Source organism: Apteryx rowi, unplaced genomic scaffold (assembly GCF_003343035.1).
Source record: "Apteryx rowi isolate R43461 unplaced genomic scaffold, aptRow1 scaffold_226, whole genome shotgun sequence".
Taxonomy (NCBI): Eukaryota; Metazoa; Chordata; class Aves; order Apterygiformes; family Apterygidae; genus Apteryx; species Apteryx rowi.
Window position 1 is genome coordinate 809,339 of NW_020448597.1, and position 14,420 is coordinate 823,758.

Genomic DNA, 14,420 nt, shown 5'->3' on the forward strand with positions numbered 1-14,420 from the left:
TTCCAAAAAGAGGTCATTTACCTTAAGCACACCAGGCACACCTGTGCAGAACATGAGAAAGAAATGCCTTGAACTGCCTTCTCCACTAGCCACACAAATTGTCACAGCCAAAGCACTCTTGCTCTGCATAGCCGCAAATCTTGGTTTGATAGGTTGATTTTCCCCTGTCATTTGGATCCATTTGACATTATCTACTGTTAACAGGGTGAAAAACAAGTTTTATAGCATTCAGGGTATTCATTTTGGATGTTAGGAGCCATACAAAGCCTGGTGCTGCCATTTTTTTCTGAACCAGAGTTAAGGGAAAGAACTAGCTGAAGGCACATCACAGTCTCAATATATTTCTTTTATTTCTTCTTTCCTACTGGTCAACAAGGAAGTAGCTGTTTAGGTCGCACATTTCCATGGTTACAATCTTGTGCTGGGCCCACATGGTACAACTTATATCTTTGTTAAATCGAAAAAATAGCTCCTGCGGCCCAAGCAGAAAGTCTCTACTCTGCTATTCCTCTTTTAAATCTACAACATGATCTCAGAACAAAATCAACATGAGCTTGCAGGTGTTCACCTTCCCTCCTTTTTTTCCATGAGAGTTTTCTCCTATACCTGTACTTACTACATTGGCTGGTTTGTGGTTTGTAATGCTAGATAGTTTTTTTTTCTTTCTATCATCCACTATTTGTCAATCAGGGTCCGCAAATGATCAAAAATCTGACCCTGGTCCAAATCAATCCGAACTTTAAAAGCAAAAATTTACTAGGTCTTCAAATATGATGCAGCCATTCCTTAGCTTTTTCTTTACCAGAAAGCTACTACAAGATGTCTGTGCCATTACGACCGTTGCCCTGGACAGCAGAACAACTTGCTAACCGCAAACTGATTGCTTACAGACCAGTTCTTCCATGTTGCTCACAAGTTTGAAGGGGAATTTCATAGACCGAATCTGTCAAATAACTTTGCCTTGCATTCATTACAGGAAGTAGGGATAGTAAAATCAAAAGCAGTTATTAGTACATCCTCTACCTTAGCCATTCTGGCTTGCACTTAAGTTCTAGAAGCTCCATTTCCAAATGTAATTTTCCCAGTTTTGCAATGGAAAACTTTTCTGTGCATTTGAGACCAATGAAATGTTTTATTTTTGAGTCTCCTACTTAAATTTTAGCATGTCTGATCCAGTAATTAATTTATGACTTTTCTGCACATTTCATTGTGCCAGTTATACATTTTAATAGCCCAGCATCTACTATCGCTGTTCATCTGTTTGGCCTAAAAAAAAACTCAAGCCACTGCTTGAACCTCCAAGATCTGACTTGCAGTCTGCAGGAACTTCCTGAACTATATGGGGAGATTTTAGTAGATAACTCTGCTACTATGTCCTAACTGGCCTTGTATTTCTGAAAAACATTTTATGGCTATTCATCGTGACAACTGCATTTAACTGAATCTTGGCACCGATATCAATTTTTCTTGTATTATAAATCAAATCAAATCTAGCTTTTTCTAATTGTCTACAAATGATAAATCTATCAGATCAGAATCTTCTTTTCTTTTGGGTCTTGTAAACATAGTGCTGTTCTATAGTTTCTGATAAACAAGTTCTGCAGTGGCTGTATCATCTTCTGATTCCTTTCGGTAAGGAAATACCCAAGTTTCATGGCAAATCTCGCAGACCCACGAAGTGCCTTTTGCCTCTTTCCTTTGATCTTGATTGCAGTCCCAATCACTGCTAATGAAGCTTGTCAGACTCAATGGTATCCACATATTGTAAGATGGCAAGTCTCCTCAGGTCTCCCTCTCTTCTTCCTCTTTCTAGCTTTCAGCTGTATCCAGGCTCACTAAGATTGATGGCTGTCTTTGAGACATATATCACGGCTTTATAGCAGATCTGAAAAGGCTACCAGAAATGTTCCTTTCTGTTCCTTTTCCTCGCCATTTATATAGGGTACAATGCTGAAAGCTTCCCTAGGATTTTTAGCAGGCATTTTTATTATTTGAGCTGGGAAAATGTAATTCTGTAGGTTACACATCAAGCAAAAAATTGATATAAATTTTCAGTCTTCTGGCTGGCCCATTTTCACAACCACGTGTTCACTCTGCTTCCAGTGATCTGCGTCTCGGCTTCACTTCACATGCTGATTTTTCAGCTCAAGTCCTTGTTGCAGCTCATTTCTGCTAGCCAGTTCCAAGTTGATCCAAGCTTTTCTGGCCTCTCCTCTTTCATGGAAAGCCTTCCGATCTGGTGCAGTCAGGTTGGTTGTCATTCATGGATGTGACTTGACAGATTCAGCCCACTTCCAGATGGAGAATGTTGCAACCAGACTTCCCAATCCATCTGGACATTTTCAACTCACTGTCCCAACAAAGATTCCATTTTTGCCTTCAGATCATCTTTCATTCCTATTTGGGAAACTTCCGGGTCATCTTCTCACTTCTTTAGTGAAGTGTCTTTCTATTTTATATCTCAACATTTTAATTCTTTGCACTCTCATGCTAGCTTTTATTTTAATTTTAGCTGCCTTTGCTTTATGAGACCATCTCCACTGTCTGTTCTACCTCCATTCAATAGAGCTAAGTAGATCACTTTCTTGCTTTGGAAAATGATTTTGCTCTGACACGCCAATCCTTCTGACCTGTTCAAAACTGTTTCTATTCRTGGTGGAGCTCATGAAGGAAATCTCTTTGATAAGTTTGACTATCTAATGCACACGAAATCCTGAAGGGACAAATACAGAAATATGGAACTGAATGGACTGCCTCAGTCATCAAGATCTGCCAACTGCATCACAGAAACTGGTCACGCTCTCTCTTAAAATCAGTTATTTTTCTTGCCTGCACTGGTCCTGCTGTACGCTGCTTCAGAATCTCATGACTTGTTTTCTAAATTCCTCCCTAAATTTATTTAGGACCAGTTTAACCTAACTAGTGTTCATGCCAACATTGTTCTTTTACTCATTTTCTCCCTCTCTGGCTCACTTCCTGATGATGTTTTTAGATATCAATTGTATCTACTCTCATGATTCATTTTGTTAAATTAAGTTGGGCTCTTCTGTCCTCTCAGAAAACAGGTTCCCCCTTCCCTGATCATTCCAGCAATCTGACCTTCCCTGTGCCTCTTCTTGTCTGAAATTCTCTCTTAAACACAGAGGAATGGAGCAGCACCTAGTATTCTAGATGGGGATCTTATCAAGTAATTTGTGTTGTGGCATCAATATTTTCTTATTTCTACTAAAATATCCTACACACAACCGTCTAAATTTCCATTTGTTCTTTTCATGCATCAGACCATGACTCACAGCCAGCCTGTGATCTTTGTAGCTTGTTTCCAAGCTGTTTGTTAGATCCCCAAAACTGAGGAATTCATCTTCTAGCCCAACAATTCTTCTTTCAGCATAGCATATTTTCATCTATATTTAGCCACTTAATTTGAAGAGATGGGAAGTCTAGAGAAATCTAGATTAATTAACTGGTACTCTAGACTTTACTGAAATCCTGATAAACTAGGACTATTACACTTCTACTGTTTAGCAAATGAATTATCTTTTCACTTTTTGCAGGGACTAATGTATACAGCAATATGTAACTGATTTCTCTAATGCAGGAAGCCGGCTACAAGGCCTTGGACATCTGCTACCATTCAGCATATAATAACAAAGAATATAATGGAGTTAAATTAAGAATGGGAAATTGAAGGCTGGACATCAAGGAAACTTTCTGAGAGTGAKTATATAGAGGTTTTGGAACAGGCTCCCATGGGAAGTGATGGAATCCCTATTTCTTGGCACATTTAAAGTTAACATGGGCAAAACATTAGGAGTGACATAACAGAGAACAAACCTGCCTGACTCAGAAGAGGGCTGGATGATTTCATGGCACGATTCTGAGCTCTAAAATTCTACACCAGTAACATGGAACAAACACTAAATATTGTTAGGCTACGAATAATTTTTTTCAGGTGTACTTGAATTTTCAGTGAGAAAGGGAATTTGCAGTGAGAAATACATTCTGCAGCAGGACTTCGGCCAGTGCAGAGAGAATATTGAGGGATACCACTAGACAAAGTGCCAAAGACTCAGTTTTATTATATACAAAGCTCTAAGAGCATTTCCATCAGYAGTGTACAGATGCCTGCCTTCCCTCTGCACCAGCACTAACCCAAAGGGGAGTACGCTGTTTTTTCTGCTTGTCTGCTGGTAGCATTTTCGCTGTCTCACATTCAAGCACCAAACAGGCCCAAGCCTGCTTACCTTGTGTGCTCTGATAAGAGCATAACCTGAGGCCCTATTTTAGTGTTTCAGGATGGTTTAAAATTATGTGGGAACAGTTTTGTAAATACACAGGGAGAGACCTTGTCAAACAATCAAGCTGTTTTTACAATCCACCCCACTCAATTATCTCTGGGAGTAGATGTAAAAACAGACCCGCTTAAATCAACAGAAAAATAGTACAAAGAAGATGTAAATCACTGGGTGGGGGAAATGCACCACATATTTTCAAATCTGAAAACAGAAGATAGAAGTAAGGTCACACAATAGCAGGATGCTCTTTTATACTATAGAGAAAATACACAGTACTCATTTTGAGCCTTTCTTTCCTCCTCTTACACACACACAGAGGCATATATACACACACACACAAATACCCCTTATTTTTGCATGGATTAAGCACAGCCTCCTGTTCTTTTTAAATACAGTTCTTCTACATCCTCAAGTGAGTTCACCAGATACTATTATGAAAATTCTATGCTGCACCATTAGTAATAATATCTGTTGTATCTTCTTAAGAGAAAAAGCAGGTAAATAAAGAGAAGACAAAAGAAGAAAGAGAGTATTTCATTCTACCTTCACATCAATGTGTGAAGGCTCATTTGCACTGAGGATTTTTTTGTTGAACTAATGGAGCTGCATTGCTGCTAAATAATACCAAATTTCACCCAGAGGTAAAAAGGGAATGTCTCACAAAACTAGAATTAAGGTGAACCCAAATGAAATTATCAAGTGTCAGATTTAAAACAAAATAAAGAGCTTTCCTTACATTGCAGAAGTGAACTAGCCAAAAGTATAAATGGATTCAGACAGGAATTAGATGAATTCACAGAAGACAGGTACGTCTGTAATTATTAAAAAGTAAATGATCAGCACCGGAAATAGCTAGATTTTTGATTGCTGGAAGCTGGTTCTTACTCTCCTTCCTAAGCTTCCTCTGTTGGCCATTACCCTTTGGTACTGAGCACAGTGAACCTTTGGTCCAACCCAGCAGAAACCTCCTTCTGTTCTGGTAGGAATCATACTAGCAATTGTAGCTTTCTTCTTTTTCCCACCAGTACAAGGCAGGTTTATCTTGCACGGCTGCACAGGTGAAGCTACAGGGCTGCAAAACATTCGCAGCTCAGCATGGACAAGCTCTGCAATCACATGATACAGATTCTAAGGTTTACAGCTCTGAAAAGTAGCCTTTTTTTGGCATAGCAAATATTCCATGAGGAGCCAATTTGCTTGTTTACTGTGAAATAATTTACTTTGAAAGATTAAAAGATAGGCCTTTTCTGGTTTATGATAAACCTGGGCCTGAATCAGAGCAGAGGAGTGCATTCCCTGCATTCCTGCAGCTCCGGAGGGGCAGCCGTGGCATCAGCTGTGGAGGAACGGCCCTGAGCCCTGCGCTCCGGCCTTGGCACTGCTGGGCTGCCAAACACTTCCAGCACATGGACGCAGATACCCTTGGAAGTTTGCTTGAAGTTGGATATGGTAAGAGCCTGAAATGAACCAGTAAGATCTTCAAAACAGGGTAAGTCGGCATGAGCTGCTAGGTTTGGAAACACGCTTCTGCCTTTGAGTGAGTTTAGTTATTTGAGCCCTCAGCTGAAGACTCTGATGAGTTTCAAACCTGGCTCCAACGCATCGAGGACCGTGCTGTCTCTGGAGCGCAGGAGCCCCTTTTTCTGCTCACCCTCCTCTTCACGTCAGTGCTTTCACTCATGTGGCTGCGCAGTGATTTGGATCAGCTGATCCAACTGCAAATGAAGAACTGCTTTTTACAGGGTTCGCTTCCAACTGAACTGCAAGTGCATGACCGCTACGGCCGACGTAAGGGAAGCGACGGGAGCATGAGGCCAAAAGCAGGACCATCCTTTCAGCAGCAGTACATGTTACATCCACTTATGCTGACTGGGCAACTGCACCCTTAGAATATTAGTTCTGGGATGTGTTTCTAAAAATAACAGCCTTACCATAAATTCTGTCTCTCTATGAGCACATCTAGCATTGCTCTTCTGGACAAATCTTAAAAACTTTACACTGTTTCATGCTGAGTGACAAAAATCATTAGTCAGTTTTGAAAATATTCCTATATGTTCCTATATGATCATAATGCAGATGAATAATAGCAACTTCTATTCTTCAAATTTCCTAACTTTGTCCACGTTTCTGTATTGGCCTTTGATACAATTGCTACACTCTGCAAACCTTTTTTTCATTGTTACTTTCATATAGATCTGAGCTATCTTAGTGAACATCTGATCTGAGTGAAGTCAACTTAAATATACATTGAGATGTTTTCAGTCAGCTGCAGATTTTACTGTCAATGTGCYGATAATGATTTTTATTCTTAAAGTGGCTCTGGAGATAAATGACTCATTTTATGTGATGGAAATAATTTTCCTATAGGGTGTTTGGGAGGATGCAACAAAGATTCCTTCAGCTATCCAGATGTTAAAATACCAGAGAAATTCACTCATTTCTTCACAAAGCCAGATATATGGGCTTTTTATGGAGAACGCCGTATTAGTAGGGAAGACACATTTTCCTTAAATAAGCCAGCCAATTTAATTGTATTGCATTCCTAAATAACCACAGCCTTTCAGCAGCAGCACTCATGAGTTCAACAACACATATTTTGATTCTTTGGATGTCTGTCTGTGACTCATTTTCCTTTTTTGGGACATTTGGGTGGACTGGAGAAACACGCCATGAGGCAAGACCTGGAGGCCGGGCTTTGGACCTAAGGTGATGTGCTCCTCACACCAGTGAAGGCTCAGTGCATACCCAAACAAGGTCGCTTCCACCTGCCACAGGGAGGAAGTTTTATATCCTTATCAAATTATACACGAGATAAAATCTAGTGCCACCGTGCTGATTCCACTAGGGCACCCTGTTTAACGCAGCCCAGATTTTGACTTCAGTTCACCAGAGGAAGGTGCTTAATTAATTTCCATAGGTCTACTTCTATGTTTGATGGTAAGCGTGAGCTTTAAACAGCTTGCTGAATCGGGCCCTTTATATCCATTCCAGGTTACCCAGTGCAGCTGGGGTTCAAGTTGTATTGAAACAGGCTCCAGGTTTGCTGGAATATATCCAGCGCATGAATGGACTCTGCAGGGTGTATCACATGTAGCTAAACACGTGGATTTCAGGAAGCACAGTATCAGAAAGAGGTGGCAAAAAAAAAAAAAAAGAAAAAAAAAGAAAAGAAAAAAGGAACCAAAAGCAAAAGAAACTTTTCTGACTGTGCTGTTTTCAAGCTCTCAACTATGCCCTTAGCTCCGACAAGAGTTTACATTCACATTATTTACTAACAGGTGGTATTTATTAGTATCTTACAATGCAACAGTGGGCAGAAAACAGGAAAGCACTCATTCCTCTTTGGAAGAGGGTTTTTTCTATCTTTTTTGTTGTTGTTTTTGTTGCTGTAACTAATTTATATATTTATTTTTACAGAGTAAGCCCAGTTAGTGAAAATTATTTTATGCTCCCTTGCTACTATACCAACAAAATGAAATCCAAGTTCCTGCATGATGTGACATGTAAACCATTTGTGCTGAAGCGACTGCCAGGAAATGGATGGAAAGTTTTTATCCTGAAGAAACACTCAAATAAAATGCTAGTGTAATCTAAAATTATTCACTGACAGTACCAGTGCAGGTTTTTTTGTGTTTTCTCTTTTTAATAATCAATTTAGCTGAGCCTAATATGAAACAATTTGGGAAATAGCAGAGAAAGTGATGTGTTTTCCCTTCTGATGTTCAGCAATTCTGAAAAGTTAGCTTTTAAAAGGAAAACATACAACAATTTTGTTCACATTTCATGGGGAAAAAAAAGTCAGCAGTGCTGCCATCTATTTTAAAGCACGCGTTTTCAAAGCGAGTATTATGAATGTGTTACAAACACTGACATTTCCTCAGGTTCTTTAAGGCAGGTCATGATTTAAAACCTGGACATGCTCAGCCCCATGTAGATGCTGTGATCACAACTGTACACGCTTATTTCCTTTAGCGTTCCGATGTGCCATGATTCATCTAGATTTCCTTTTTTTAAGGCAGTTAGCAGTCAACAAAGAACAGATAAATGTCTTATTTCTTTTTCGGAATATAAGTTTAAATTTTCAAGACAGCCACTTGCTCCTTTGCTCAGAGAAAGTCAGAACTGAGTGCCCATTTTTCTGAACCATAGAAAAAAGTGACAGTTCATTAGCTTTTGCCATCAAACTCTAAAATTACACAGCCATATCAATCCATCTTCTCTCTCCTATGGAGCTTCTCTGTTATCACAAAGCCTATTCAACATTTCCCTAAGGGCCAAGAGTAACACTTGAAAAACAGCCTCACTTTGTACGAAACCAAAAGCGTGCACTGCCATCCACCAGCTGGGAACCCCCCCGACATCGCTGTTTCTCGTGCTGTTATTTCAGACCTGTCTCAGTTCTCAGTCGCCAGCAGCTGGGAGGAGGGATCTCCCCCCGCCTCCATCATGTGTCACATCGGTTTGAATCTTTTATTCATTTACTTTAAATGATAGCAATATGCCCGGACGACTGATCTGCTAGAAGGATTCAGCAGCATTGTGGAAATAACTGCTTTGAAGTTACCGTTTGCAGCACCCAGAGTACGGGGGTTGGATCAGTTTTTACTGGATTACTTCCATGGCAAGCTCTTTTTCTCCTATCTGAAGAGCTTCTTTGTAAGCAAAGAATGAGGATGCATCTTGGGAATGATCTGATACCTCAGAAGATGATTCTTGCAGATTATCTCGCAGTACGCTTGCCTGCTGAAGGAAACGACGCAGAGCTCTTGTATCGATCACAATGATAGCACATGCAATGTGCCTTGTAGCATGGGCTGTCTGCACTGGCACTTTTCAATGTAACTCCAAAGCAAATCCTTGCAAGCTAGGAGTTTTATTAATTGATATGTGTTTAGACACATGCTGGCTTTACGTAAGGCAATATTTTTTCTGCAAACACTTCAAGACAAATCTGGCCTTGCTGAAGTCAATGCAAGTTTATTCAGTATCCTACAAGATACTGCAATTCAGACTGACTTTTGGAAATAGTAAGATCAAGAATATCTTCTTATGTTTAAAAAAATGGAAGAGGGTTTTTTAGAAGTCTTGTTTCCTGCACTAAGTTTTAATGGAGGAAAAAATACAAAAGAATTAGTACACCAAAGCAGCTAACCAAAGACAAAAGTTACATTCAGACAAGGAAAACTGATTGCCTTTCTCACCGTGTCAACTAATAAAGATTAAGTTTTCTAACCACCACTCGCTCTGTAGGAGCAGTGAAGACCAACATTTAAAACCATGTTAGATTATCACACTGTAAGCAAGGCTCCCCTCTAGTTGGCTCTGCATGGTCAGCCAAAGGTTGATTTTAGGGCTGTTATACACTAGGTGTTTCAAAAGACATTAACTTTTTCAACTTAAGAAGGCATCATCTTTCTTAGGCCTGCTCTCAGCATGAAAATTGCATCAGCATACCGACTTCAGTCAGAGGTGTGATTTTTAAATAAGAAAATAATAATAGAGTAAGTTCTGGGTGTGAAAGCCATTATCCACGCCCACACCCACACTTTTTGCTCATTCTTGTTCATGGAATAATGCAACTCTTTTACTACCATTTAGCGTAGCCACAATAACAATCGAATGCTTGTGCTAACACAGTATAACCTTTCACACAGATGGTCCCTTAGCCTGAACGACTGCTACCCACAGCAGCACTATGGGTACTAGCTAATAGGTTTTCAAGCACCATTTCTAGTGCACAGGTATAAGATACTATTTCTTGCACCCAGGAATTCTGGCCATGTTCTGTTACAAGCAGGGCTTGGTATGTTCTTGCCTTGGTAAAAGCACTCTGGTTCTGGGGCTTTTGGTACCGCTCCCTGTGCAGGCTACACGTTCATGATCAAAATGCTGCTCAGCTCAGTAGATGACTTCTCCTCTTTTTATGTAGAATTTTTCAAAAAATTCCTGCTGGTGGCCTTACAGCATTCAATAATTTTGGCTTGAGGAAGTTTATGGATCAATAGAAATAGCCAGTGAAGGTATTACTGTTTCTGACTGATTGCCTGGAAATGAAAAATTACAGCAATTCAAGAAGAACCTTTTTCTCCTTTTCTTCAAAGCTGTTTTGTCCTCACTGACCTCAACAGAGATTCTTTTGGCTTTGGATTAGGCTACATCCTACATGCAATGAAAAAACAAACTCGAAAACACAACTGAGCAAACTTGCCAGTTTACATATGTTTTATGTGACTATGATACTTTCCTATGTTTAGCAACATGATATCATTTTCTGTTTCTTCCTGTCTTCATTCATGCTGAAGCCGGAACCCAGAAAATCATTGTTACATTACAGAACTGTGGTAAGACTCTTACAGTAACTAATAATAAGAATGGATTACTTTTTATCAGTGTGAGACAGTCTAATTTCTACATACAAGTAAAATGAAAAGTGGACTCCTTTCAGTTTCTTTTCGCAGCAGTTCTCTCTTCCCTGTCTTTAGTATAAGCAATACTGCCATCACAGTTGTGATACTCAGAGTAGAAAACGGAAACAAAAAATTCATGAGCAGGCAACAAGACCAAATGACACCCAACACATATGCAGCCCAGTTAATCTGCAATATGCTTTAGCCCTTGAGACATYGCGCCAAGTTAAGAGCTGCTCATTCTGGGGGCAGGGCCAGCAAGTGTGGAAACAGGGTCAAAGCAAGGAGCTGGCAGGGCTTCCCCGCCAGCATCAGCGCCAAGGGCCAGACCTGCCGGGAGCGAGCTCACGGGCGAGCCAAGCGCGCCCGGGAGAGCTCCCGGCAGAGGGGCAATGGTGGCCTGGGGCCTGGAGATACTGGAGGTGCTCTTCAGCAGCTGGCCTGGGCAATGGCTCTGATTTCAGCTGCCAGGTCCCCTTGAACTGCCTCCAGCGCAGCCCAGCCTAGAATCGCTCACTAACATATGGGAGGATGTATCAGACCCATATTCACAGAGATGGAAACTCGGAGACATGGCAGTGTGGCATGTTCAAAGTATCTGCATATGTTCTCGGGCACGACTCCCTGAGGGTCGGCAAGAGTTTTATCTTAGACGAGGTAACCTGGGAAACTTTCACCCTACCCATCTAGCTTAATGCACAGAAGAAGCCAGTATCACGACAAAAGCTACATATAAGGTGTTTTGGAAAACTAGCACATACCTATCCTTCAGTAATCAGTCTTGATTTAATTTAGACCCAGTAATCAGTAATTGATTACTTTTACAAAGTAACCACAACTTCAGTCCTAGCTGGAAAAACAATTGTCTTCACAGACACATGTAAATCAACTGCAGAGATGGCTTTAGAAGCAGAGTTATAACAAGAGATAAAAATATATGAACATGGAGAGTAAGCACACTACTGCATTAAAATAAAAATAAAAGCCTCCAGAAACTTACCACTGAGGTTAGAGCCATCTGAAAACTGTAGATTCGTGCAAGGCCAAAGTCAGCTAACTTTATCTGCCCACTGCTGGTTACAAGGATATTTTGGGGTTTCAGGTCCCGATGTACCACACGATGTGAATGCAGAAAATCCAGTCCCCGAAACAACTGAAGCATCATATCCTAAATACAAAGAAAAAAATCAATATATAATTATCAAGACAAGGTGGCAAACAGGTAAACTCGCTGCCATAATCTGCAAAACTAATTTAAGTATTGACTTGAATATGTGCACAGGAGATAAAAACACCTATTAATATAAAACAGACAGGACGTTGCTAGAGCCAGCTGACTTGAACAGGTGTACCTATCACATTAATGGATTGTTTCCAGTTGAATTATTTGAGGTTGATTGATAGAAGTATAAAGACTGGTCAACACACTTCAAAGAAATAGCAAAAGCATGTCCATAAATCCCAGGACAACTTCAAAAGAATGCTGTCCAAGTAAGAAAAATACATAGCAGCTTTTTGCTCTTAACTTTAAACCACACACCACTTTGCATCTCACAAGTCTATGCTTTGTCCTGCCTCAAGGAAGTGGAATTTTATCATTCGCTTCAGCAGGCACAGGACGTATTTTAATCAGAAAAGTTGATTATGTGATTGCATTGTCAGGATTTAATGTCACAGGGGGAAAAATGTGCTTAGAAAAATCTACTGCACAGAATTTACAGAATAGGACAGGAACTACTTTCAGATCAAAGTCTGGCACTATATCAGTGTAATAATCAAAAGTAACAGTTCTCATTTTTGCCTTCTGTTGTATTACAGTGATGCAATCTTTTATGACATTTCCACAGCTGAAGAAAGTGTTTCATTGTTTTACATCAATCTTAGTAACATGAAAGGAATGAACGAACAGACTCAAAATTAAATACTAGAAGTCCCCTGAATTCCAAATTAGAAGGATACTGTCAACTTGAAAATTATATTGGCAAAACAGTTACAAGCAGATGCTGTGACATGAAACAAAGGAAAGAAACGAAAGAAGACAAGAAACAAAAGGGATAAAGAAAAATTGGTTTTGCTCTGGGCACTTGACACCAGTTTGTGAAACTCCATTTCTGTGTTTGCTGGTGACACACACCCTTTCCGTTAGCCATGCAGCAGGTTGACCTCCAGTCCTGTTATTAGCAACCAGAATGATCTTGGAGAGGTGGATGCCAAGAAACATGAGAAAATGGAAGAAGGATAAATTGAAGTTGGTTGCTTTTGTTCTTCTCTATGGACTCCTCTAGAGATCATCACAGGAACTGGGAAACCCTTGTACATTTTTTCAAGGAAATATTCAACGTACACTGTCCAAAGGACTGCTATCAGAAAATGGGTTAAAATAGCTCAAAACATTCAACTTGATAACGTTGCTTCAGCTGGATGAATTTTTGGATGCTGGCTATGTAGTTTAATACAAAATTACTACTTTCATGTAATGTCTTCTGATCATCAGTATTACAAAATTCATAGATGTTAAGGCTGGAAGCTATCTGACCTCTGATAAAACATGGCCATTTCTATATATAGCTTATAATTGCCTGATAAATGCTAGTAACAGTGGGCCACTTAAAAAAGATCGGTCTTGATTTGAAGATCCAAATGATGGAGAAACGACATAAGCTGTGACAACATTTAATTAGTTATAACCATCTCTGAAGGATGGTAGTAAACCGAACTCTCCCTTCCCTGCTAGCTGATGCCTTTCACTGCCTTTGCTTCTGCAGGAAAAACACAGATCTGATCTTTTTGATAACTAGTATAATAGGGTTTGCTACTCCAAAAACAAATACCCAAGGCATACTGAATCATCTATCTATATAATTTCCCTTTGTAGTTCAGAAACTTGTGGAAGAGCTGGGACTACAGTTCTGCAGGTTTTGGGCACCAGTAAAATTAATACATGCCATATCTGGTCAGTCTGTGCTATTATAAATTGGCTCAAATTGCAACAGTTTGGATCAAGCTTGTGGAGATAAAGAACATAGAGACATATCTAAGCATGTGGTTATCTTAAGTATGTAGCTAATTGTTTCACTGAGTTTGAGCCCAACTATTTTATTCAACAGGCAGACATAACACCAGATAAAGTAAGAAATGAATTTAAACAACTTAAGGATTAGGCTAGACCCCTGGCTAGTCCCTTTTTTGTGACATTTCTGCATCATACTCATTTGTCATGAATGCAAACTCATTCCTGCAGTTACCAAACACATCAACATTATTTTTCCATAACTTATACTGGTTTTGTTTCATATTTCTTCCTCAAGCTCAGTGAATGCAATTCTGCCTCGCTAGTTGCAAGTTGCAAGCAATGTCTTCAGCTTCTAAATTCAGAGTTTTCTTCCAGGCGTGTTTAAAAGCAGAAAGAGTAAAGTATTTGAAAACAGAAACTGGACATTTCTTTCCCTCGGCCAAGAGGATTCAAAAAAAGAAGAATGCAATTTACTGAAGTTTTCTTCACACACAAAAAAATGAGGTATGCAGCAGAAAAGTGTACCAGGAAAGTGTAAATTTTAAAGGTCTTTAAGATTGTAATTGCCTTCAGATAATTATGGTCTTACAATGTTTTCACTTTTCAGGCTACATTTTGCAATGTGGTCTGTGCACAAACCTAAAATATTTATCTGTAACTCAGATGAAAACTGAGCTATTTTGGGATGCACTGAACAAATACACT

At 39.7% G+C, this 14,420-nt stretch overlaps 1 protein-coding gene across 2 annotated transcripts in view; it reads right to left on the bottom strand.

Moving 5' to 3' along the window:
• The window catches only part of CDK6 (cyclin dependent kinase 6), a 125,425-nt gene that overhangs the window by 59,828 nt on the left and 51,177 nt on the right, over positions 1-14,420 (bottom strand). For both annotated transcript variants that reach the window (XM_026065384.1, XM_026065385.1), the window contains exon 3: positions 11,703-11,870. In XM_026065384.1, the coding sequence (XP_025921169.1) occupies positions 11,703-11,870 (168 nt within the window). The remainder of the gene's footprint in view (positions 1-11,702; positions 11,871-14,420) is intronic.